This window comes from Taudactylus pleione, unplaced genomic scaffold (assembly GCF_031769625.1).
Source record: "Taudactylus pleione unplaced genomic scaffold, aTauple2 ptg000609l, whole genome shotgun sequence".
NCBI lineage: Eukaryota > Metazoa > Chordata > Amphibia > Anura > Myobatrachidae > Taudactylus > Taudactylus pleione.
The window spans coordinates 16,901,948-16,922,431 of record NW_028285011.1 but is presented as its reverse complement, the minus strand read 5'-3'; the positions used below and the strand labels follow the sequence as shown (position 1 = coordinate 16,922,431).

General features: G+C 41.8%; 1 protein-coding gene across 1 annotated transcript in view; it reads left to right on the top strand.

Moving 5' to 3' along the window:
- DMD (dystrophin) overlaps positions 1-20,484 on the top strand; it is a 2,214,077-nt gene that overhangs the window by 563,085 nt on the left and 1,630,508 nt on the right. The window contains exons 17-18 of the mRNA XM_088454197.1: positions 5,151-5,274; positions 6,389-6,476. Coding sequence (XP_088310323.1) covers positions 5,151-5,274; positions 6,389-6,476 — 212 coding nt within the window. The remainder of the gene's footprint in view (positions 1-5,150; positions 5,275-6,388; positions 6,477-20,484) is intronic.

The window sequence follows — 20,484 nt, the reverse complement described above, 5'->3', positions numbered from 1 at the left end:
ACACACTTTTTTTCACAACTGATGTGACAGTGGGCAGCCCTACATTGAAAAAGTTTAATATTAGCTGGGACCAGAATGCTATTTGCAGCCATAATCCTCTGAGTGCCAAAAATATGCAAATTGCATAGCAAATACAATGTTAGTCATGTGAGTGATATTGGCATACACATGCTTGTACACAAGCTGAAACGCCATCCCTCCACTTCTGTGTTTCATTGATGCAATAAATGTAGTTCTCTAGCCTAGCCCACCTTGCCCTTCAAGAACAGGTCTCAGCTACAGTAAGTAACATCTGCTTGTCAAAAGTTAGTACAGGTCCTCCTCTAATATCCTCTTTCTCTGAAAGTTATTTAGTTAAAAATGCTTTTTAGTGACTTACAGTAGCTTGTATACCCTTCGCTCTACGTTCAGTAACCTTTGCAGCAGGCTATTACTTGACACCCCTGTGGTGACTTCCAGATGTAACAGGATAACAACACTGTCTTATAATGGCACTTCACACACATTAGCCAAAAGACAGATGCTGTATATATAATAAGTCAGATTACCTACTCCTCATGATCTTACATTTACCAAATTCAATTTCTCAATTGGGAATTTTCCAAAACATTATTACTGGTATATATTTTCCATAGTTTCCTCCTTGCTGTGCCCTGATCTTTACACCTCCTTCCTTTAGAGGGAATATGGGGATTGACCACCTGTCAACACTCTAATCCCATCTGCTATGTCCCATCCTCTTGGCAGAATCTTTATGCTGAAATACGCAATGGACTCTTTTTGGGGGACAGATGCCCCGACACAGCAAAAGTGACACACATTCACTGTTATAACAGGGAGACTTGCAGCAAGATGGGTCTTGGATTTGACCTGGGATTCCTTCCTGTTCACTTTGTCTTTACCCTGCAGTCTCAGGGCCTGATACAGTTGTACACTATTGCAGACTCATTGCAACTTTGTATGCAGCAGCTGTGCGGTAATATGCTAATGCCGCAGGAGTAAATAGACGTCTCCTGCTGGCTTCTGTGATCTGCTGCTGCTTCCGAGGATGCAGCCATCAGATCACTTGCATGAATATTGCCCGTCTGCGTAGCCCTCGGGTTACTCAAGATTGCTGTGGAATTCATGTTGCAGGGGCCAGTGAGCTGTACCTGAGGATGCAGACACTGGCCTCAACATGCCCAGAAAAAGGGGCGCTGGTCATTGCAGCTCCTTTCCCACCCCCAAACGACTGCAGCATGCAAATGATGTTACCGCTTAGGGGGCACTGCGGCTATCGTCTCAGACACTGATCAGCACATGCTCAGTACAGATCCTGCACCGATCAGCAACTATCAGGTTTGCGCTGAACTCTGAATGAAGCCCTATGTCCGGGCTGCAACTAGGGGGGCTAAGGGGGCATGGGCCCCGGATGCCGGACTTGAGGGGGTGATGAGGAGAGGCTGCCAAGGTCGGAGGGGGTGCCCAGGTAATTGCCCGTGTGGCTTTGGAGCCACACATCGGACCTGCAGGCAGGCCTTGAGTGACACAGCGCCACCATCAGTCTAATCTGACGCCAGTCGCAAGCCAATCAGCATCGGCTGCCGGTCCGCGAGCTCCAATTTTTTTGCAACTTTTGCCACATGGCGCTGACCAAACCCCCAGCATGTGGCATCTCTGTCCCATCCTACACCGTCTGAGCTCACCCACCACGCGGCCCCGGCAAGTAAAAGGAGGGTGCTGGCTTATTGGGAGATCCCATTTCTATGTGAAAGTCCGATTTTAATAGTGTTTCATCTGTCAGTTCTGGGGGGGCTGCTGTGTCACTGGGGGGCATAACTGTGGCATAATGTGTAAGGGGCCTTACTGTGACATAATGTGTAGTAAGGGGCATTATTGTGGCATACTGCATTGTAAGGGGCATTACTGTGTCACAAACCCATACATCCTTTTTGTCCTCTAAGTTGTTTTTTTTTTTGGAGGGTATGGGCGCCAAATTACAGTCTTGCCCCGGTTGACAGAAATCCTAGTTTTGGCCCTGCCTAGGTTATCTCCTGCAAGTTCTCTACTATCATAACCCTATCCACTAGTGAATTGTTAGTCTCTGCTATTGTAATAACAAAACCACTCACTCACTCTATTTTCCTTGCTGCACAATTCTCTGTCTGACACATTACTCCTTCTACACTGTTTAGTCTGCACAGGGTTAATGTGCCAATGAAAATATATGGCCAATGAAAATATGTGCCAATGAAAACTGGCTTCTGACTAAGAACACATTGAATAACCCTAAAATGTCAATGCAAAAGGAAATATAGATTTGTAAGCTCAAGTACTGTAGGCAGGGACTGGATGACCAAATATTCTCTAAAAAGTGCTGCACAAAATATAAAACAAACATTCTAAAAAGAAAAAAAAATCTATTTTTTTAATGGAACTCCTCTAACTATACCAGCTCCTGATTATGGGACAACATGTATGACTGAAAATTTGGCAACATATTTCTGAAGTTGTTTGAAATTTTACTAGTAGTTTATGAAATAATATACACAATTGCTTTGTCCTGAGGGTATGCGTTCGGCATCCCGGGCCGGCATTAGGGATGCTGATGCTTACATTACTGGCGCCAGAATACCGATGCCGGCATCCCAACTGCCGAGATGCTGAAGGTAAGTAACTTGGTTGGGGGGAGGGTTAGGTTTAGGCACTTGGGGAAGAGCTAGTTTAGGCACTAAGGGGGTAGGGTTAGGATTAGGGTGCAGGAAGGGGGAGATTAGGTTCAGGCACTAGGGGGTAGGTTAGGGTTAAGTACCAAAGAAGGAGGGTTAGGGTAGGGAGAGGGGAGGGTTAGCATACCGACCAACAAGTGTTGGTATATTAACCGTCCGTAATCCGGTGTTGGGACTTCCAGGATCCCGACTGTCGGAATTTCATACCGATTCCATCCAGAGAATAGTTTCCCACCTCCCTGTCAGTTTTAGGCTGCTTTTATGATTTAGGTGTTGCAGCTAGCTGCATGAAGGGTCATGGTCCAATTAGATACTAGAAGATGAATGCCTTGAAAATTTACTAACTGTACAGAGCATTGCTGAGACGGATCCTTTGATCCCCCCCAGCATGCTTTATGCTCCTTCCCTCACTCCTCCTACTATTCTTCTTCAGGAAATGCAAATATGCTGGATCAGAACCCAGTGGTAAGGTGATAGCGAATGCTATAATTTTACCATATACTCTTGGCTGGGTTAGACTGTTATAGGAGCTGGTGTTTCAACTTGGGATTTTAGATAAGATAAAAAATCATTTATTATGGCAATTAAAAAATTATGCAGTATGAAGCCAAAACATTGTGCATCATAAATCAGCACCTTAACAAGTGGTTACAAAGTCTGTCTAAGGCCCTATTGAAATTGGAGTGAAAAGCCGGAATCATCGAAAAATTTTCGCCGATTACGTCATTTCGCCAGGCGGAAAAGTATCGCCGTTTTCAATTTGAAAGACTTTCTGCCTAAGCGGAAAGTCAATGCAATGTAATAGGCGAGAAAGATTCACCTATGAATAGCAGACGGAAAAAAGTGCAGAATTGGGGTTTTGGGGTGCAACATTGCGGGAACCTCTGTGCAGCCTTCAGACAGTTAAAAAATAAAAAAAACACTTAAGAACACCCCAAAAAATCACTTCCATTTGGGGGTGAAAAAAAAGTTGGGGTACAAAGTTAAAAACTAGCAAACTACACTCTAAGGGGCTCCCCAAGTATGTCCCATGTGGTTTTTTTTTCATTGCAGGTGCATGCAGCAGGTGGATTTTTCACGATTTTTTAAACTTAACTTTTGCAACTTTAAAATATGCTGGACCCCAATTTCAAGTACCCCAAATTTACTGGGATAAGTTATTTTCTGCAAAAACCCCACCAGAACACTATTCTTCACCACTTGTACAAAAACGCTATTTAACAGCTATTGAGACCGTTTAAAAACACCAAATACCTTCAGCAAGCCAAATCGGGGGTAACCATAGCTAACCCCCATGTCAGAGCATCTTTTGGGGGGTATCAGGCTGATTTACCCAAATCTGACATGACTTTCCGCTTGTTTAAGCTTCACCGGGTCCCGTTTTCGCGTACTTTCTAATTGAATACGGGGATACACGGGCACGCGCGAGATACTTTTCCGCCTGCAAAATAGGCGAAGTGAGCGAAAAGTCCGGGAGGCGGAAAAGTATCGCGGGTCCACTCAAATTGAATACGGCTCTAAGTGGTGATAAAAAAAAAATCAGACTATTATAACCCATATCACTCCAAATTTATCCTGTACTGCCTCTTGTGTTTTGTCTGCCCACTTTTACTTTTTCACCCTTATCTCTTTTCTATAACCATAACCCCTTCTTCTGACCTATCTGCTGATAGACCGTCCATAATATTGTTGCTCTATTCTGCAGAGAGATTACAATAATCCTAAAAATTCTGGTGCTCCGCACTTTTATTGGACCATTTAATAAATAGTTTAAACAAAACTGCCATCAGTGACTCTGAGGACAAAATTGTTTGTAGTCCCGTTCCTTCAATACCTAAGGCCTCTTACATCTCGGTTACCCTGCTAACGTCTCTAATGTAAAATATTGAACAATTACTGAGTAGTACAGTAACTGTCCTGTTCTGGCTGTTGGATTCAGTTCTTTGTATCTGTATACTGTAAAAGCTTAAATTCATTTAAAGACAGTACAGTATATTAAATACAACAGAAATGTATTGTGATCATGTTCTGTTAAAACACAATTCTATATCATGTTATATTGAGTAGGCGACTATATATTTTATGCCTACATACTATATCTTCAATATACAATACAATGTGCTTACAGATTCAACTACACTACAGCAAAATGTCCCTGGAAATTATTCTTGAATGTGAGCAAATATATATATATATATATATATATATATATATCATTCTTGGAAATCACCTCCACAATATTGATAGTACCTTTATGCAGTCAACATCCATAATAAATGGATACATTGTGTGCAATCTGTAATATACATTCTCTTTAGACAACTAATTTGTTTTTCCACAAATATTTTTATTTTATGATATCTGTTGATACTTTTCTGATAGAAACACAACTGTACATAAATTGTTGTTGGAATACAAATGATGTTGTTTTGCTGTCTTTAGATTTGATGTTGATTTAACAGAACTGCATAGCTGGATGACACGCTCTGAAGCTGTCCTGCAAAGCCCAGAGTTTGCGGTATTTAGGAAAGAAGGAGACCTCACTGACCTCACAAAGAAAGTTAAAGTAAGCTCATTTTGTATTATTTATACTCCTTTATTTACTACACTATATGACAAGCATTTAATTGCACAATTTTATAGATGTGCTTTTTCATTATGATCTGCAGTGCATGTGCCACTGCTCCCTCTAAGCAGTGTTCCTGCCCACACTGTCATAAACGCCAACTAGAGTGCTCACTGTAAAATATGGTGAGCATATAGCCTCCCAGTCCCACCCATGCCAACCCCAGGTGCTTGAAATATTAGGGATCTTATGGTTGGCCTGCAGTCCAACAGAAGTGTTAACCCAAGTGCTGGCTAATCACAGATGCCCCCTTACGTCAGGAGCTGGAGAGGATCATGTGTGGTCGTGAGACATATGTCCAACCTAGCAAATATATGCTAAGGCTACTATGTGTCTGCTTACCCAAGACCAACAAAATAACAGTTGGAGAAGAAATAAGAAGCATAAATAGTAGATAAAAATAGCGCCATTAATGCAGTTTTCTACATGACATGCCGTGATGCTCTTACCAGCAGGCCGTTGCTATTACACTTTGTACCATAATGAAACATACACAATACATGAGTCACTAATTTCTGAAGCAGCTACAGTATAAGACATATATTTTCACTCCATCATGTTTATACAGCCTAATACTTACCTGCTGTGTGAGAATCATTGTTACCTAATGTAATTATAGGTCATTAAATGTTAATGCACAGTATTATTTAAGGGGGATATTTATAAAACTAAAGTTGTTTATTCAGTATATAAAAAATCCTATATCAATTATTTGCCTTCTCTGAAATAAATGCAACAGTTGACTTTGAAAAGATCATGAAGGTTTTACAGCAATTTACATTTATGCTGAAAGTTACAAAGAAGAATGTTTTTGCTTACACAACTTAAAGGGAACATTGGTCCCTTCTCTACCCTTCTGTGTACTTCCTATTACCTTAAGTTGGGAGACCATTCCTGATCAATCCTGTCTGCACCTATAGTATCTGACCTGGCTTTAGTATATACCGATTGCTACCTGAGCAGGCAAGGTCACAAAGCGCAGTTGTCTAAAAGTGGACTCTTTAAATATGTAATATAATTTTCTGAAGTATTGTAACATTGTTTTCTGCCTTAGGCCATAGACAGAGAGAAGCCAGAGAAGAGCAGGAAGCTGCAGGAGGCCAACAGAAATGCCCAGACTCTGATGGAACAGATGTTGAATGGTAATTAGTGAAAGTTAGTTTGGTTAATCTCTTTGTAGTAGTCTTACTAATTGCTATATTATTAATATATGAATATTGCATTCCATTTTAACAGTATTTCCATTTATATTAGAAAACCTGTAACTCAACTATAAAATGTAAGGTTCTTCATATGAAATGCTTCAGGAATATCTTTGAACAAATATACACACTTGAGTAGCAAAATTTCACAGTTGCTTATAGTACTAGCTTATCACACTTACTAGATACTAATTATGGCCAGTGATATCAGTGTTTATGAACAGTATTAGCCCTTCTTATAACTATCTCTTCCTGTATTGGATACTGGAATCACTTACTAAAAATTGACGTTTTGAAATCTAATTAGAATCTGTATGAGAAGGAACTGTTAGCATAGCATCATCTACAGTTACATTTCATCTTTACAGGTGGTTATTCCTCACACCCATAGACTAAACAATGGCTGGGCTATCCATGTGTGTAATACACAATAATTAGGGTAGTTATTGAGCCAAACAGTAAAGCTAATCATGTTGGCGATGGGAGTTTGCAGCATTTATCAAATGTACACCAGTGCATAACCATATAATATACATATATTTTCTCACTATATGAGACAAAGATGGAATATATTAAAGCACATCCCCTAGTTTAATACTTATAGTTATGTGATTCAGTTGCATTTCAGGAATGTATTGTCTTTTGATGGGATAAGGCAGCTTGCGTAGACCAAGTAGCTAAATCATAAATTAAAGGTAAAATAACCTTAATTTATAATAAATGATGTGATATCCCTTAAACTGTGCAGTCCTAGACAAGTGGCAGTTTACAAATGCAATGGAACTCTCTCAGCTTTGCCTTGCATGTAGAACTAATATACAGTAATTATGTTTTCCCTCTAACTTTGGTTATTATATTTATAACATATGAGCTTGAGCAGAGGTTAAAGCCTACCTCTACCAGAAAAACTCTCATACATAAGGTATTTTATGCCGAAGCCTTAGAATATATTCAACCCTTTGCTTCACTTCATACCATACCAAGTATTCCCATTCAAGATATCATACACTGGTTATGTACATATTTTGATGGGTGCAATTTATTAATTTGTGATAGAGACAGTGGAGCATACAAGGGAATACAGTAGCTGGAAACTCCCTTGTCAGACAACTGAGACACGCTGGGTTGGAAAACATGCAGGCAGAGGATGCTCCCTGGCTGTTACAATTATGTTTTTAAATACAATGAGAGTGGCCAGGCAGCATCTTCTCCCTGTAACGGTCAAAACTCACCACTGATTGTACTACTGCAGTGCCTGGCCACTATGTTAAGATGCAGTCAGTGGGGTGGTGCTGCATTATGCTGATTGGTTATTAGCTCAGGCCATCCACCAATCACAGTGGTGGGATATATTCACATACTGATTGGTGAATGGCTGGAACTATCCACCAATCAAAGCGCATGCAGGGCTGAGAGATGGCTGCCAGGTGATTATTAAGGACCCCTTACACCTGAGCCGCAATTCACCATTCTACCACTGCCGACTAGATCCCTGATTGGCGACTAAAATGCTGATCTGGGGACATTGATGATCTACATTCCATCGGCGGATCAGGGATATTTAACATGTTAAAAGTCCTGAAGTCTCCGATTTCAACTATTTTCAGGTCAAAACCGGGGAGGTCTGATTTTTAACAGGGGGGAAGAAAGTGGCAGAGTTTTTGCTAAGGTTATGTTTGGGGTATGTTTTTCAAAGATGGACAGTAAGTTGAAGATTTGTGGCATGATTTTTATGAGTGAGGGAGGAGGCAGATCTGGGGTACCATTCTTAATAAGGGAGGGGGAGTCTGAATTGGGGATATGATTTTTAATGAGAGAGTATGGGGCTATGATTTTTAATGACTGGGATCAGAGTGTGTGTGTGTGTTGTGTGTACACACAAAGGTGTAATAGGTGCATTACCAGGTTTGATTTACATACAGTATCTGAATGTTTGATAGGAATCTTCTAGGGCAGTGGTTCCCAAACTTTTTTGAATCACGACACCCTAGTGTATCAACATTGTTTTCAAGGCACCCCTAAGCCTAAAGTTTGTTATTGAGAAATTCAGAAAAATCTGTAGTAAAGTAGTAAAGTGAAGTCATTTGTGCTACCTGTCATCCTTAGGCTCAGTTATGTGGTGGTGGACAGGTTTGTGCTTCTGTTTGTCCACATATTTACATTACATTGACCAGAAATAATTTGATTTGGTGCTGGACCACCAACCTGAGGTACCCCTGCAAGTTCCCGAGGCACCCCAGGGTGCCACTGTGCACAGTTTGGGAACCACTGTTCTAGGGTATAGTTTGTGTCAGCCTCACATCATCACACCTAAGGCAATTCTTGAGCTCAGGAGGCGGCTTCACTTTGTTTTCACCCATCTAACTACTGATAACATTTTTCAACCACTAGGTTGCCAGGGTGGTGTAATCATAAAATCTGATTGGTGCATCTTCAACATAAACTTGTGTATTTTTGCGTCTCCTTTTATGCAATGTACAGTCAGTGTACAATCAGGGCCGGGGCTAGGTTTGTAGACGCTCTCGGCAAAGCTTCACTTTACCATCCCTGCTCCGCCCAGTACCCTCTTCCCAGCCTGATTATATTAAATCATAGAAAAATAAACTTAAGTAAGGGGAGTAGAAAGAAGGGAGGAGAGAGCCGAGGACATGAGCCTGCGCTGGTAGCTTACTTGTATTATATCATAGCAGACAGTCAGCACTGTGGCAGAGACCTGGACATGTGGGTCACAGTGACAGATGTGGCTGACAAGACCCGCGGCCACTGCCAGCACCCTGGGCCAGATTAAGGATTTTGTGGGCACACGGTCAACTAATTTATAGGATCCCCTACCAAGAAGATCCAATTATATGCCGCTCACTCACCCACCATCTCTTATCTAATACCTCACCCACAGAAATACACTTTACATAAAAAGCCAAATAAGTAAAGAAAATTATGCTATATATACATATATATATATATATATATTTGCAAATACATAAAAGAATATATATATACATTACAATTGCAATAGTAATGTTACTATAAAGTATATAATACTGAATATATAAACTACAAGAAGATGATAGATAGATAGATAGATAGATAGATAGATAGATAGAGGGGGTGTATATGGAAACCCACCTACATGATCTGCGTTTACCACTGAGAGAGAGACCCATGCCACAGCAGGGATATAGCTAGCTTTCTATAGCTCGTAAACTGAATAAAAACATTTGATCACTGGGACATTATTTGGTGTATTTACATATACTGCTTTTAAGTCAGCACCTGACATAAAATCCATTTTTTGTTCTTTAGAAAGATATTTTTGAAAAACTGTAGATTTTCTGTATGTGTGCCTGAGCTGTTTTCCTGTAATACACCTTTCAATAGCAGAGATGCTAAACCGACAGATTTGGAAAAGACTATGGGATATTTTAATTAAGTACTTTTTTCCCATGAAAAGTGTGATTTTTGCATTATTTTTTGATAAAATTTACCCTATTAGTTAAAGCTTTAATTCAGATATCTCATGCGTTACTGAAGGATAACCAGAACATCACCATTATCATAGACTTTTATGGGAACAGTGATGTTGTCAAATTTATTAAGCTCTAAAAAAGTTGTTTGTAGCCTAGAACTAACGTCATCTATCTGGTGCCACAGAGCACCAAGACTTTAATATTTATTATTTTATTTTATTGTTTTAATTTATATATACAGTGTTTATATATATATATATATATATATATATATATATATATATTAGGGGTGTGCACCGGACACTTTTCGTGTTTTGTGTTTTGGTTTTGGATCTGGATCTTTCTTCGTGTTTTGGATCTGGATTGGTTTTGCCAAAACCACCCTTCCGTGTTTTGGGTTCTGGGTTTTGTGTTTTGGATCTGGATTTTTTCTTAAAAAATAAAAAAAAACCGCTAAAATCACATAAATGGGCCTTTTTTTGTTCCTACGCTATTAATAACCCCAATAACATTAATTTCCACTAATTTCCACTCTATTCTGAACACCTCACACCTCACAATATTGTTTTTAGGCCAAAAGGTTGTACCGAGGAAGCTGGATGACTATGCTAAGCGACACAAGGGGGCGGCACAAACACGTGGCCCATCTAGGAGTGGCACTGCAGTGGCAGACAGGAAGCCAATCAGCGTTATGGTGCCCATTTGCATGTAGCACGAACCCGGGAGATCCGTGCTACATGCATCTGTGTGATTGGCACAGAGCAATGACAGGTCCGTGAGACCCGTCTGTGCTGCTGTGGTAAAAAAAAAAAAAAAAACCTGTGTAAAAAAAGAAAAAAATGGCGTGCACCCCCCCAAAAAAGAGCAACCAGCCCCGGGCATTAGTAACCCAGTGCTGGGTGTGCTTAAATACAGGGGACAAACGACGTAGGGGTCCCCTGTACTTAAGCACAACCAGCACCGGGCTAGTCAGAACCAGCGCTGGTTGCCAAAATACGGGGGACAAACGACGTAGGGGTCCCCTGTATTCTGCGCAACCAGCTCTGGGCTCTGATCCGGTCCTGGTTCTGGAAATATAGGGGACAAAAAATGAGTAGGGTTCCCCTGTATGTTCCAGAACCAGCACTGGACTTTTTCTAGCGGGGGGCTGATGCCACAGCCAGGGGAGCCCTTTCACCGGGCCCCCCAGCCGCAGCATCAACCCTGACCGTTAGTCAGCCCAGGCCGGGGATCCCTGGAGAGCTGGGGACCCCCCCAATAAAGGGGTCACCCTCTCCAGGGCACCCCAGGCCCAGGCTGATAGCCCGGGGCTATCCCCGCCACCCCTGGTGGCGGTGGGTGGCGGGTTGATTGTGTGGTGTGGTGTAAATAAAGAATATCAAACATTGTCTTTACAAGTAGAACTGCAAGTCCCAGCTAGCCTGCCCCGCATGCTGGTACTTGGAGAACCACAAGTACCAGCATGCAGGGCATTAAGGGCCCACTAGTACCTGTAGTTCACCTGTAAAAAAAATGTTTAAAAAAACACAGGACACACACACCGTGACAGTATAAGTTTATTAAACATACATACACACACACACATGTACACATACTCACCTATGTAACCTGTAGCATCGGTCCACTTGTCCGGTAAAGTATCCCTAGGGGACCTGTGAAAAAAAACATACTCACCATCTCCTATGCGAGGTTCTGTCCTCTTCGTTCCAAAGTAGGCATCCCCGGACTTGGCAAAAAAAAAAAACGAAAACGCGATCCACGAACTTAGTACCGTTCTATAGAACGGTACTTCCCGAATGAGAGCTTAGCGGCGGGGTATCACCATGGAAACCCCGCTGCTAAGCGTTCATTGGCTGAGAGAGGTCATCTCCCGTCTCTCAGCCAATGAACGGCTCCCTCCATTGTAGTCAATGGTGGGAACCGCAGGGTAAACTTTAATAACCTTACGGCTCCCAGCATTGACTACAATGGAGGGAGCCGTTCATTGGCTGAGAGACGGGAGATGACCTCTCTCAGCCAATGAACGCTTAGCAGCGGGGTTTCCATGGTGATACCCCGCCGCTAAGCTCTCATTCGGGAAGTACCGTTCTATAGAACGGTACTAAGTTCGTGGATCGCGTTTTCGTTTTTTTTTTTTTGCCAAGTCCGGGGATGCCTACTTTGGAACGAAGAGGACAGAACCTCGCATAGGAGATGGTGAGTATGTTTTTTTTCACAGGTCCCCTATGGATACTTTACCGGACAAGTGGACCGATGCTACAGGTTACATAGGTGAGTATGTGTACATGTGTGTGTGTGTATGTATGTTTAATAAACTTATACTGTCACGGTGTGTGTGTCCTGTGTTTTTTTTAAACATTTTTTTACAGGTGAACTACAGGTACTAGTGGGCCCTTAATGCCCTGCATGCTGGTACTTGTGGTTCTCCAAGTACCAGCATGCGGGGCAGGCTTGCTGGGACTTGCAGTTCTACTTGTAAAGACAATGTTTGATATTCTTTATTTACACCACACCACACAATCAACCCGCCACCCACCGCCACCAGGGGTGGCGGGGATAGCCCCGGGCTATCAGCCTGGGCCTGGGGTGCCCTGGAGAGGGTGACCCCTTTATTGGGGGGGTCCCCAGCTCTCCAGGGATCCCCGGCCTGGGCTGACTAGCGGTCAGGGCTGATGCTGCGGCTGGGGGGCCCGGTGAAAGGGCTCCCCTGGCTGTGGCATCAGCCCCCCGCTAGAAAAAGTCCAGCGCTGGTTCTGGAACATACAGGGGAACCCTACTCATTTTTTTCCCCTGTATTTCCAGAACCAGGACCGGATCAGAGCCCAGAGCTGGTTGCGCAGAATACGGGGGACCCCTACGTCGTTTGTCCCCCGTATTTTGGCAACCAGCTCTGGTTCTGACTAGCCCGGTGCTGGTTGTGTTTAAGTACAGGGGACCCCTATGTCGTTTGTCCCCTGTATTTAAGCACACCCAGCACTGGGTCACTAATGCCCGGGGCTGGTTGCTCTTTTTTTGGGGGGGAGGACGCCATTTTTTTCTCTTTTTACACAGGTTTTTTTTTTTTTATTTACCACAGCAGCACAGACGGGTCTCACGGACCCGTTAGTGCTCTGTGTCAATGACACAGATGCAAGTAGCACGGATCTCCTGGTCCGTGCGTGCATCTGTGTCATTGAAATACACAGCAGCACAGACGGGTCTCACTGACCCATCTGTGCTCTGTGTCACTGTCAATCACACAGATGCATGTAGCACGGATCTCACGAGTCCGTGCTACATGCAAATGAGCACCATAATGCTGATTGGCTGAGAGCCGTGACAGACGGCTCTGTCAGCCAATCAGCACTTTGCCCATTAAAGGCAAAGGCATTTTTTTTTAAATGGCCGCTCGAGGCAAAACCTCGAGATCCGACAGCAGATCTCGAGGTTTTGCCTCGGGAGAGGGATCCGGGGCAGACAGGGAGATCCGAGCTTGGGCTCGGATCGCCCCGGATCCCCGAAGTTCGGGTGGGTTCAGTTCTCAGGGAACCGAACCCGCTCATCCCTAATATATATATATGTATATATTTTTTTTTTATATTTTACATATTTCTAATACAATTATTTTCAAGATTAAAGTGATTTACTTGCCCACAGGGAGCTTTTTCACCATTCACCATTGCCCAAACTTTGATCAGCGCATATAGTAGGTAGGGACCATCTGGAAAAGAAGCTACAGTAAAGCCAGCAGTGAAATACAAGTAGACTAGGGTGTTTTTTTTTTAACCCAGATTTACAATTTTGTTAAACTGGGCCAAAAAGTTGCTTCTTAGTGAAGCGGTTTGTTATAACTAATTATAGTAATAACTAATTATATTTAATGGAGGAAAATTGTGGTGCATGATAAATCATCCCCTATATGTGAAACTACTTTATTATTACAAAGCACATGTTCACACATAGGGCAAAATTTACTAAGCGGTATATTGTAAATCCTGGTGGTTTTGTGGCGGTCTGGTTGTGGTTTTGCAATCCGCTGATTTACTAATGCCAAAAACGCAGAGAAAGCACACCTTAGAATAGAACAGGATTGAATATCAAAGCACCATCAATGTTTTAGACCATAGAAAGAATAGAATAGAAACCCCGGATTTATGAACCGTCACAAGACCACTGGCAAACCCGCCCCAAAAAAACAACTTAGCCTCAGACAGGCATGTTTACTGAAACACCAGGTAAATTAATTGATTTTGACAGGCAACAATTTATTGACAGGGATATCATCCAATTGGGCTATGGAGGAAAATTATAATTCTCACCAGACATGACTAGTCTTTAACAGAAAAGCACGAACAAACAAACAAACAAAAAATAATATATAAATATACATATATATATATAAAACCCAAATGCACAATCACACTACAATTACAAGCAAAAAAAATCACACACAGGACAATAAGATAAAACTATATGGAAAACACACCAACTTATTAAAAAAAAACTAATCACGAGTAGCAATCACTTTGCATCTATCTCCTTTTACTTTCCTACAACTTTCTCCTTCTCCTCACAAACCCATAAAGTAGCCAGATTTCTGTTTCTGTGATCCACTACAGCAATTCCACCTCTCCTTCTGCCAGGCTTAGCTGTGATCCAATCTGAATGTCCCCCTGCTTTTGGCAGGTATACACAGCAGCAGTGTAGCTCTTTTGAGATAGGCAGTGGGCTTCTACTAATCATCTTCCTACAGCATTATTTAATTCCAATCAGGTTAGCAGAAGCTGTAGACTACTGTAAAACCAATTCTGGCTAGGAACAATCCACTCTTGCCTTGTGCATTGGACCCCAGCCTTTCAAAGACTACCTATTTTTCACAGTCCTGAGAGGAGTGTCCAGAGTTGGCCCACCTCAGTTTTGGGATTGGTGGCACTTTTCTTCCTGGGAGTAGTTTAATACCAGCCTTATGCTTCATGTAGCACCTGGACTCCTGCTGGTCATGCTCCTCAAAGTATGTAACAATTAAACAGTAGGGGCAAATACTCTCACAAAGGAACTTAACCCCATGTACAGTATATGATTGTGGTGGGTCCTTTTTGCTGTTACCTGGTATTATTGCTCCGGCTTGCAAAATATTTTTGACCCTGGATACCCAATCACTATGGCTCAAACTCCTGTAGAGCCCTATTCAGCAATCACATTTCTATCTTAATAATGTAGAAACAAATGTTTCCGCATTTTTTAAGTATTCCCGCAATTCAGCAAAGGGATAACAGAGAAGATAGCATAATTATTTTCTCCATTAATACTCAGCTCACACAGTATCGCACTGTAGAGAGCAAGCCCTTGTTCTGTACAGCTCTTTAATATATTTTGCTATTCACCAAGCATGAAAACATTAAAAATAATGCATGAAAGCTTAATTTATATAATGCAATCTCAGAATGGAGTTATATGAAGAACAATCCTTATTTCAGGCCAAAACTGCAGGGACGGAGGATCTCTTTCATTCACTACCTGCACCAAGCTGAAACTGACCACTCTCCTCCTGACTGGGCAATTACGCTGCCAGTGTTCCTGGCAGTCTAATTATACAGTTTTGTAAAAATGCAGGGACAACGAAATAATGCAACAGCTGTCCCTGGGATTTTTTTCCTCAGTAGTGAGGAAAATAATCAGAAAAAAAATTACTGGGAAAAACATCAGCACTGTTGCTGAATAGAGCCTGTGGTCTGAAAGATCAGTAAATGGAGGAGTGCCTCACCACAAAGCCCTGGGGTACATCAATCATTCTTTCTTACTGCATTTTATTGTAATATACAATACATTTAACAGTGCCATAAGGCCAGAGGCCTCTTTATAGTGGGTGCAAGGTGCGCAGTTCACATGGGTCCCTGGGTCAAGGGGGACCCAAACCGCACACCCTGCACCCATAGTTAATTATACTTACCTTTCCTCAGATTTCGGTGTGCTGCTCCGCTGTGCCGTACCGGCACTGCAGAGCAGCAAAAAATCACTGGGAAAATGGCGGTGGCCATTTTCACAGTGACTCGCACATGTGCAGAAAAGATGTCCCTGGGAAAAAGGCGCGGACACCATTTTCCCGGAGACCCGCGCATGTGCAGTAGATTCTGTCATGAAGCTAGAATCTACTGCACTCAGTGCACTGACAGAGAGGAGGGGGGCCCAAATGGAGGCTGCACATGGGCCCCCTCCTCTCTTAAAATGCCCATGCATAAGGTACAACAAGAACAGAAACAGAAAATAGACACTCCTACTCTAAGATTTACACATATTATGCATAGTAACATTCATACTAACAGTGTTACCTTAATCTTGTGACAATCAACCACACCAGTGCATCTATTTACTACATTTGTTACTGCACCCCACTATGAGGGGCCAATTCATAATCACTAATGTGCCCATTATTACTTATTAAATGAAGTTTTTATAGTTTGTCTTCAGATGATGTTGGTTCCCAGAGCCCCCACTCCATCCTATGGGAAGGAGTGCAGGGTTGTAAAGAGTGATCTGACTTGTGGGAGTGTCATGGGCATGTAACTAGAGTTCCATACATACGGAGGGGGGAAGCCTGTTTCATACTGAGAAGGGAAGCCTGGTGCTGGTGCTAGTGCTGAAAGTAATGATGACTGCGGCTGTGTATAGAATAACAGTGATCAGAGAGGCTTCCTGCTGGAAGCCATACTGATCCATGCAAGGTACTAAATCTGGCTATCACTTTGCATTTAACTCAGAATCAACACCTGTGTAACTATTGCAGGATGATCTGTTAGTGTAAGAGGTGACCACACCACTTTATAACCCTACAAAGATGTGTGTCTGACATTAACAGTGATAATTGGACATTGCGCATGCCCCCTGTTGAGAGCTCTCACTGCCTATAATGGTGAATATAATGCAGTATTCCCTTACAGGCAATATTGGGGTCTTTGGCTGAGCCACATTGCCAATAACTGCTCTTTAAGGGGGAAAGAGACTTGGAAAAGAGAGAGAGATGGGAAAGAGGGGAACACAGCTAGAGACATGGAAAGAGGGGTTAGGAGGGCAAGAGACAGGGAGTAAGTGGGGAGAAAGGGCACATAATAAGAGAGAGAGACAAAAGACAGGGAAAAAGGGGAAAATGGGAAAGGGAGGAGGAGACAGAGGAAAAATAACTTTTAGCATTATCATCATGATCCAGCAAATGACGAGTCTGAAATACTAGCACACGTGCATAAACATTTTTATGCCAAATTTGCCTAATTCATCACACTTCCACTGATATTCTAATTCTTGGTTGCACTTCTATTTAATATTCCAGACAGTGACATTCAATCTAGTGCATGTACCAAGACAATGACTCCTGTGTGAGCACATTTTTTTTATGGGATTATATAGTGTTCTTTGTCCTGTTTATGCACCTAATCCATGAAATAAAATTAATGTATTTATTTAATTAATTGTCCATTACTATTGAGTCACTTATTAGCATCTTTATGTATTTCATTAATGCACTCAATATCACCACGATAAATATATTAGCTATTGGGCACAGCTATATATATATATATATATTTATATTTATATATACTGTATGTGTGTGTAATATATACACAATTTTGTTGATCAGCACTCCACTAAATCAATTCAGCAGCGGGGTGCAATAGACCAAAGGGCTCAAACTCACGTGCGGGCTTGGAAAAAAATCTAGTAACCAGGCAGCACTCCACGGACTTAATGAATAGACATAGGATCAAAAAGTGCTCTCACTTTTTGATCCTATGTCTATCTATTAAGTCCGTGGAGTGCTGCCTGGTTACTTGATTTTTATATATATATATATATATATATATATATATATATACAGCGTGTATATATATATATATATATATATATATATATATGTATATATATCTTCAGTATATATATTTTTGTAATTACTATTTATATATGCATACGAACATCTTCATATATAAACACTAGTACACTTAGGGCCTGATTCAGACCCACTCGCGAGCGGCTGTCCGCTCGCAAGTGGGTCGATGTTATGGACTGAGCATGCGCACGACGGAGGGAGCTCCGTCGTGCGCATGCGCCAGACGCGACGAGCGAAGGAAAGTCCTACGCTCGTTGTGTCCGATCAAAGGGGGCGTGCTGTCAATGTTGATTGACAGCACGCCCCCTTTGGTGGGCGTGCCGGGGGCGTGCCTCCCTGACGGGGGCGTTCCCACGGGAACGCCTCCCGTCAGAAGCCGGCCCACTGACATCACTAGTGATGTCAGTGGGAGTGATTTTGGCTCTGATAGAGCCAAAATCACTCCGGAGCTTGCGGTTGAAAACCTCAACCGCAGGCTCCGGCTCGCAAATTCGATGGTCGCGATGGTCTCGACCATCGCGACCATCACAATGCACGCTCGTATAGCCTGTGGGTGGTGACCCACAGCTATACGAGCGTCCAGGAGGACGCTCCATGAAAATGGAGCCCGGCCCTCATTCAGAGCGTGCGCTCTGCTCAGAGCGTACGGCTCTGAATGAGGGCCTTAGTTTGCAATATTTATATGATTATTTCTTAAATGATAAGGACCAGTGTAAAAAAAGTTTATATTAAGTAAGACAGGCAGCTTCAGCAATATTACCACAACATCTTTACACCCTGGTGTTTGCGTGTCATTTTAATTTGTACCAGCATCAGGTTTTCCCTGTCACAGCTACATTAAACTTATGTGATTGCATTTAGTGGTCATTCATTTTTTCTTACATTAGTAATATATTTTCAATGTGTTTATGAATATTGGCTGTTAATCCAATAAAGAGTATGCCATCTTGTTATGCTTACAGTTTATCACATTTTTTTTTCTCGATTACATAAAGGATAACGTTATTAAAAATCATATTTTAGAACAGAAATAAATGCACCACGTCTTCATAATGCATACACATTTAATGCAAAGCACAAATTCTAGCACAGAGTATATAAATATCTTCACCACATGAATATTGAATTAGCTCCTTAAACGAGTGGCTTTTAAAATTAATGTTTATTGAGCAAAGAGTAATCAAATATTCCAAACATTTGTTGTAGTTATGTTTTCCTTTTAGGTGTCATTAATGGCAGCAGAGTACAGATTGTGACAATTCTTCTCCAGTTGCACTGGTTAATAACAAGTGATCTTGACAGGTTGAGCCTGTTAAAGTGCCAGTTCTAATGTACTTGTGTGGAAGGCATGATTAAGGGACACTTACACCTAATACATTATGCAGTCTTATACAGAGTACACGAGACAGTAAAAATGAATGGCTGCACTTTAGGTAATGACCAATATCCTCTGGGAACCATGTGTTTATCAATGTAATATATCAGCAATGAATGGAATGCATAATGAAATTGGATTATCGATGATGTTATATCCACTTATTGTTTGATGTGACTTGGTAGATTTCATGCTTTCACACCTGACCAGGATAACAACTGTTCCACAAACAGCAATTTTCTACCACTGCAGCACACACCTGTGAAATATATTTATCCCCTGTATTTTTCTTATCAAGCAGATTAGTGATCTAATTTTAAAGTAGTCTTGTGTTCTTGTTGGGTTTCATGTATGAAGGTACCATCAGTGCAATAGGTGTGTGTGCTTAATAGTAGGAGACTTTGTCATTTGTTTCCTAACATCCGTGATATGTTTCTACCTTCCATTGTCTCTGTTTACTTACCATTATCTGGGACTGCCATGGCAAATTACTAATACTAATGGACCTGCGGAAAGTCATGCAATTTTATCAGTAGTAGAATGTGCCTTACATACAAATCATTGTCAACACTTATGTAATTAGCAGGTGGGTGCCCAAACAAGGCTTACATGGACCTTCCAATTAGTTACACATGAGCCTTATTTTACTTTTCAGTACTTCTTTATGTATAATCTATATAGCATATTAAATTTTCTATGTGTGTATGTACAAGCTAGCCAGTGAAAAGAAACAAGAAATAATGTAAAGCAGATAAAATAAACAAAATAAAAATTCATATATGTTCACACAAAAGTGTGGACATCAAGAGTTTTGGGGCTCTATTTACTACAATCCGCATTTGTAATGCAGATTGTAGTGTGATATCACCGACTGAATTCACATTGTGAATTCAGGCAATATCACAAGGATTTACTACAAATCCCTTGCAGGGACAGAGCTTGCGAGAAAGCTCTGGGCCTGATTCAGAGCTCGTTCAGAAAAAGGGGCCGGCTATTTAAATTGAGCGCTCGCTCTTTGCGGTCTGTTGACGCCTCTATGTCTGAGCGAGCGAATTAAACATGCGCTCTCTATTTTGTAAAGACACCCCCTGGCCACTCGCATCCTACGTCATCACCGCTATTTATTTGTTTAATCGAGTACATCGAAAGGCGTCTGAACTGCTCGCAGTGCTTGTGGTAGGATTTTCCTACCGCAATCATGCGAACAGTTCAGGCTAAGAAACAACCAAATGACGTGGCCGAAGACGC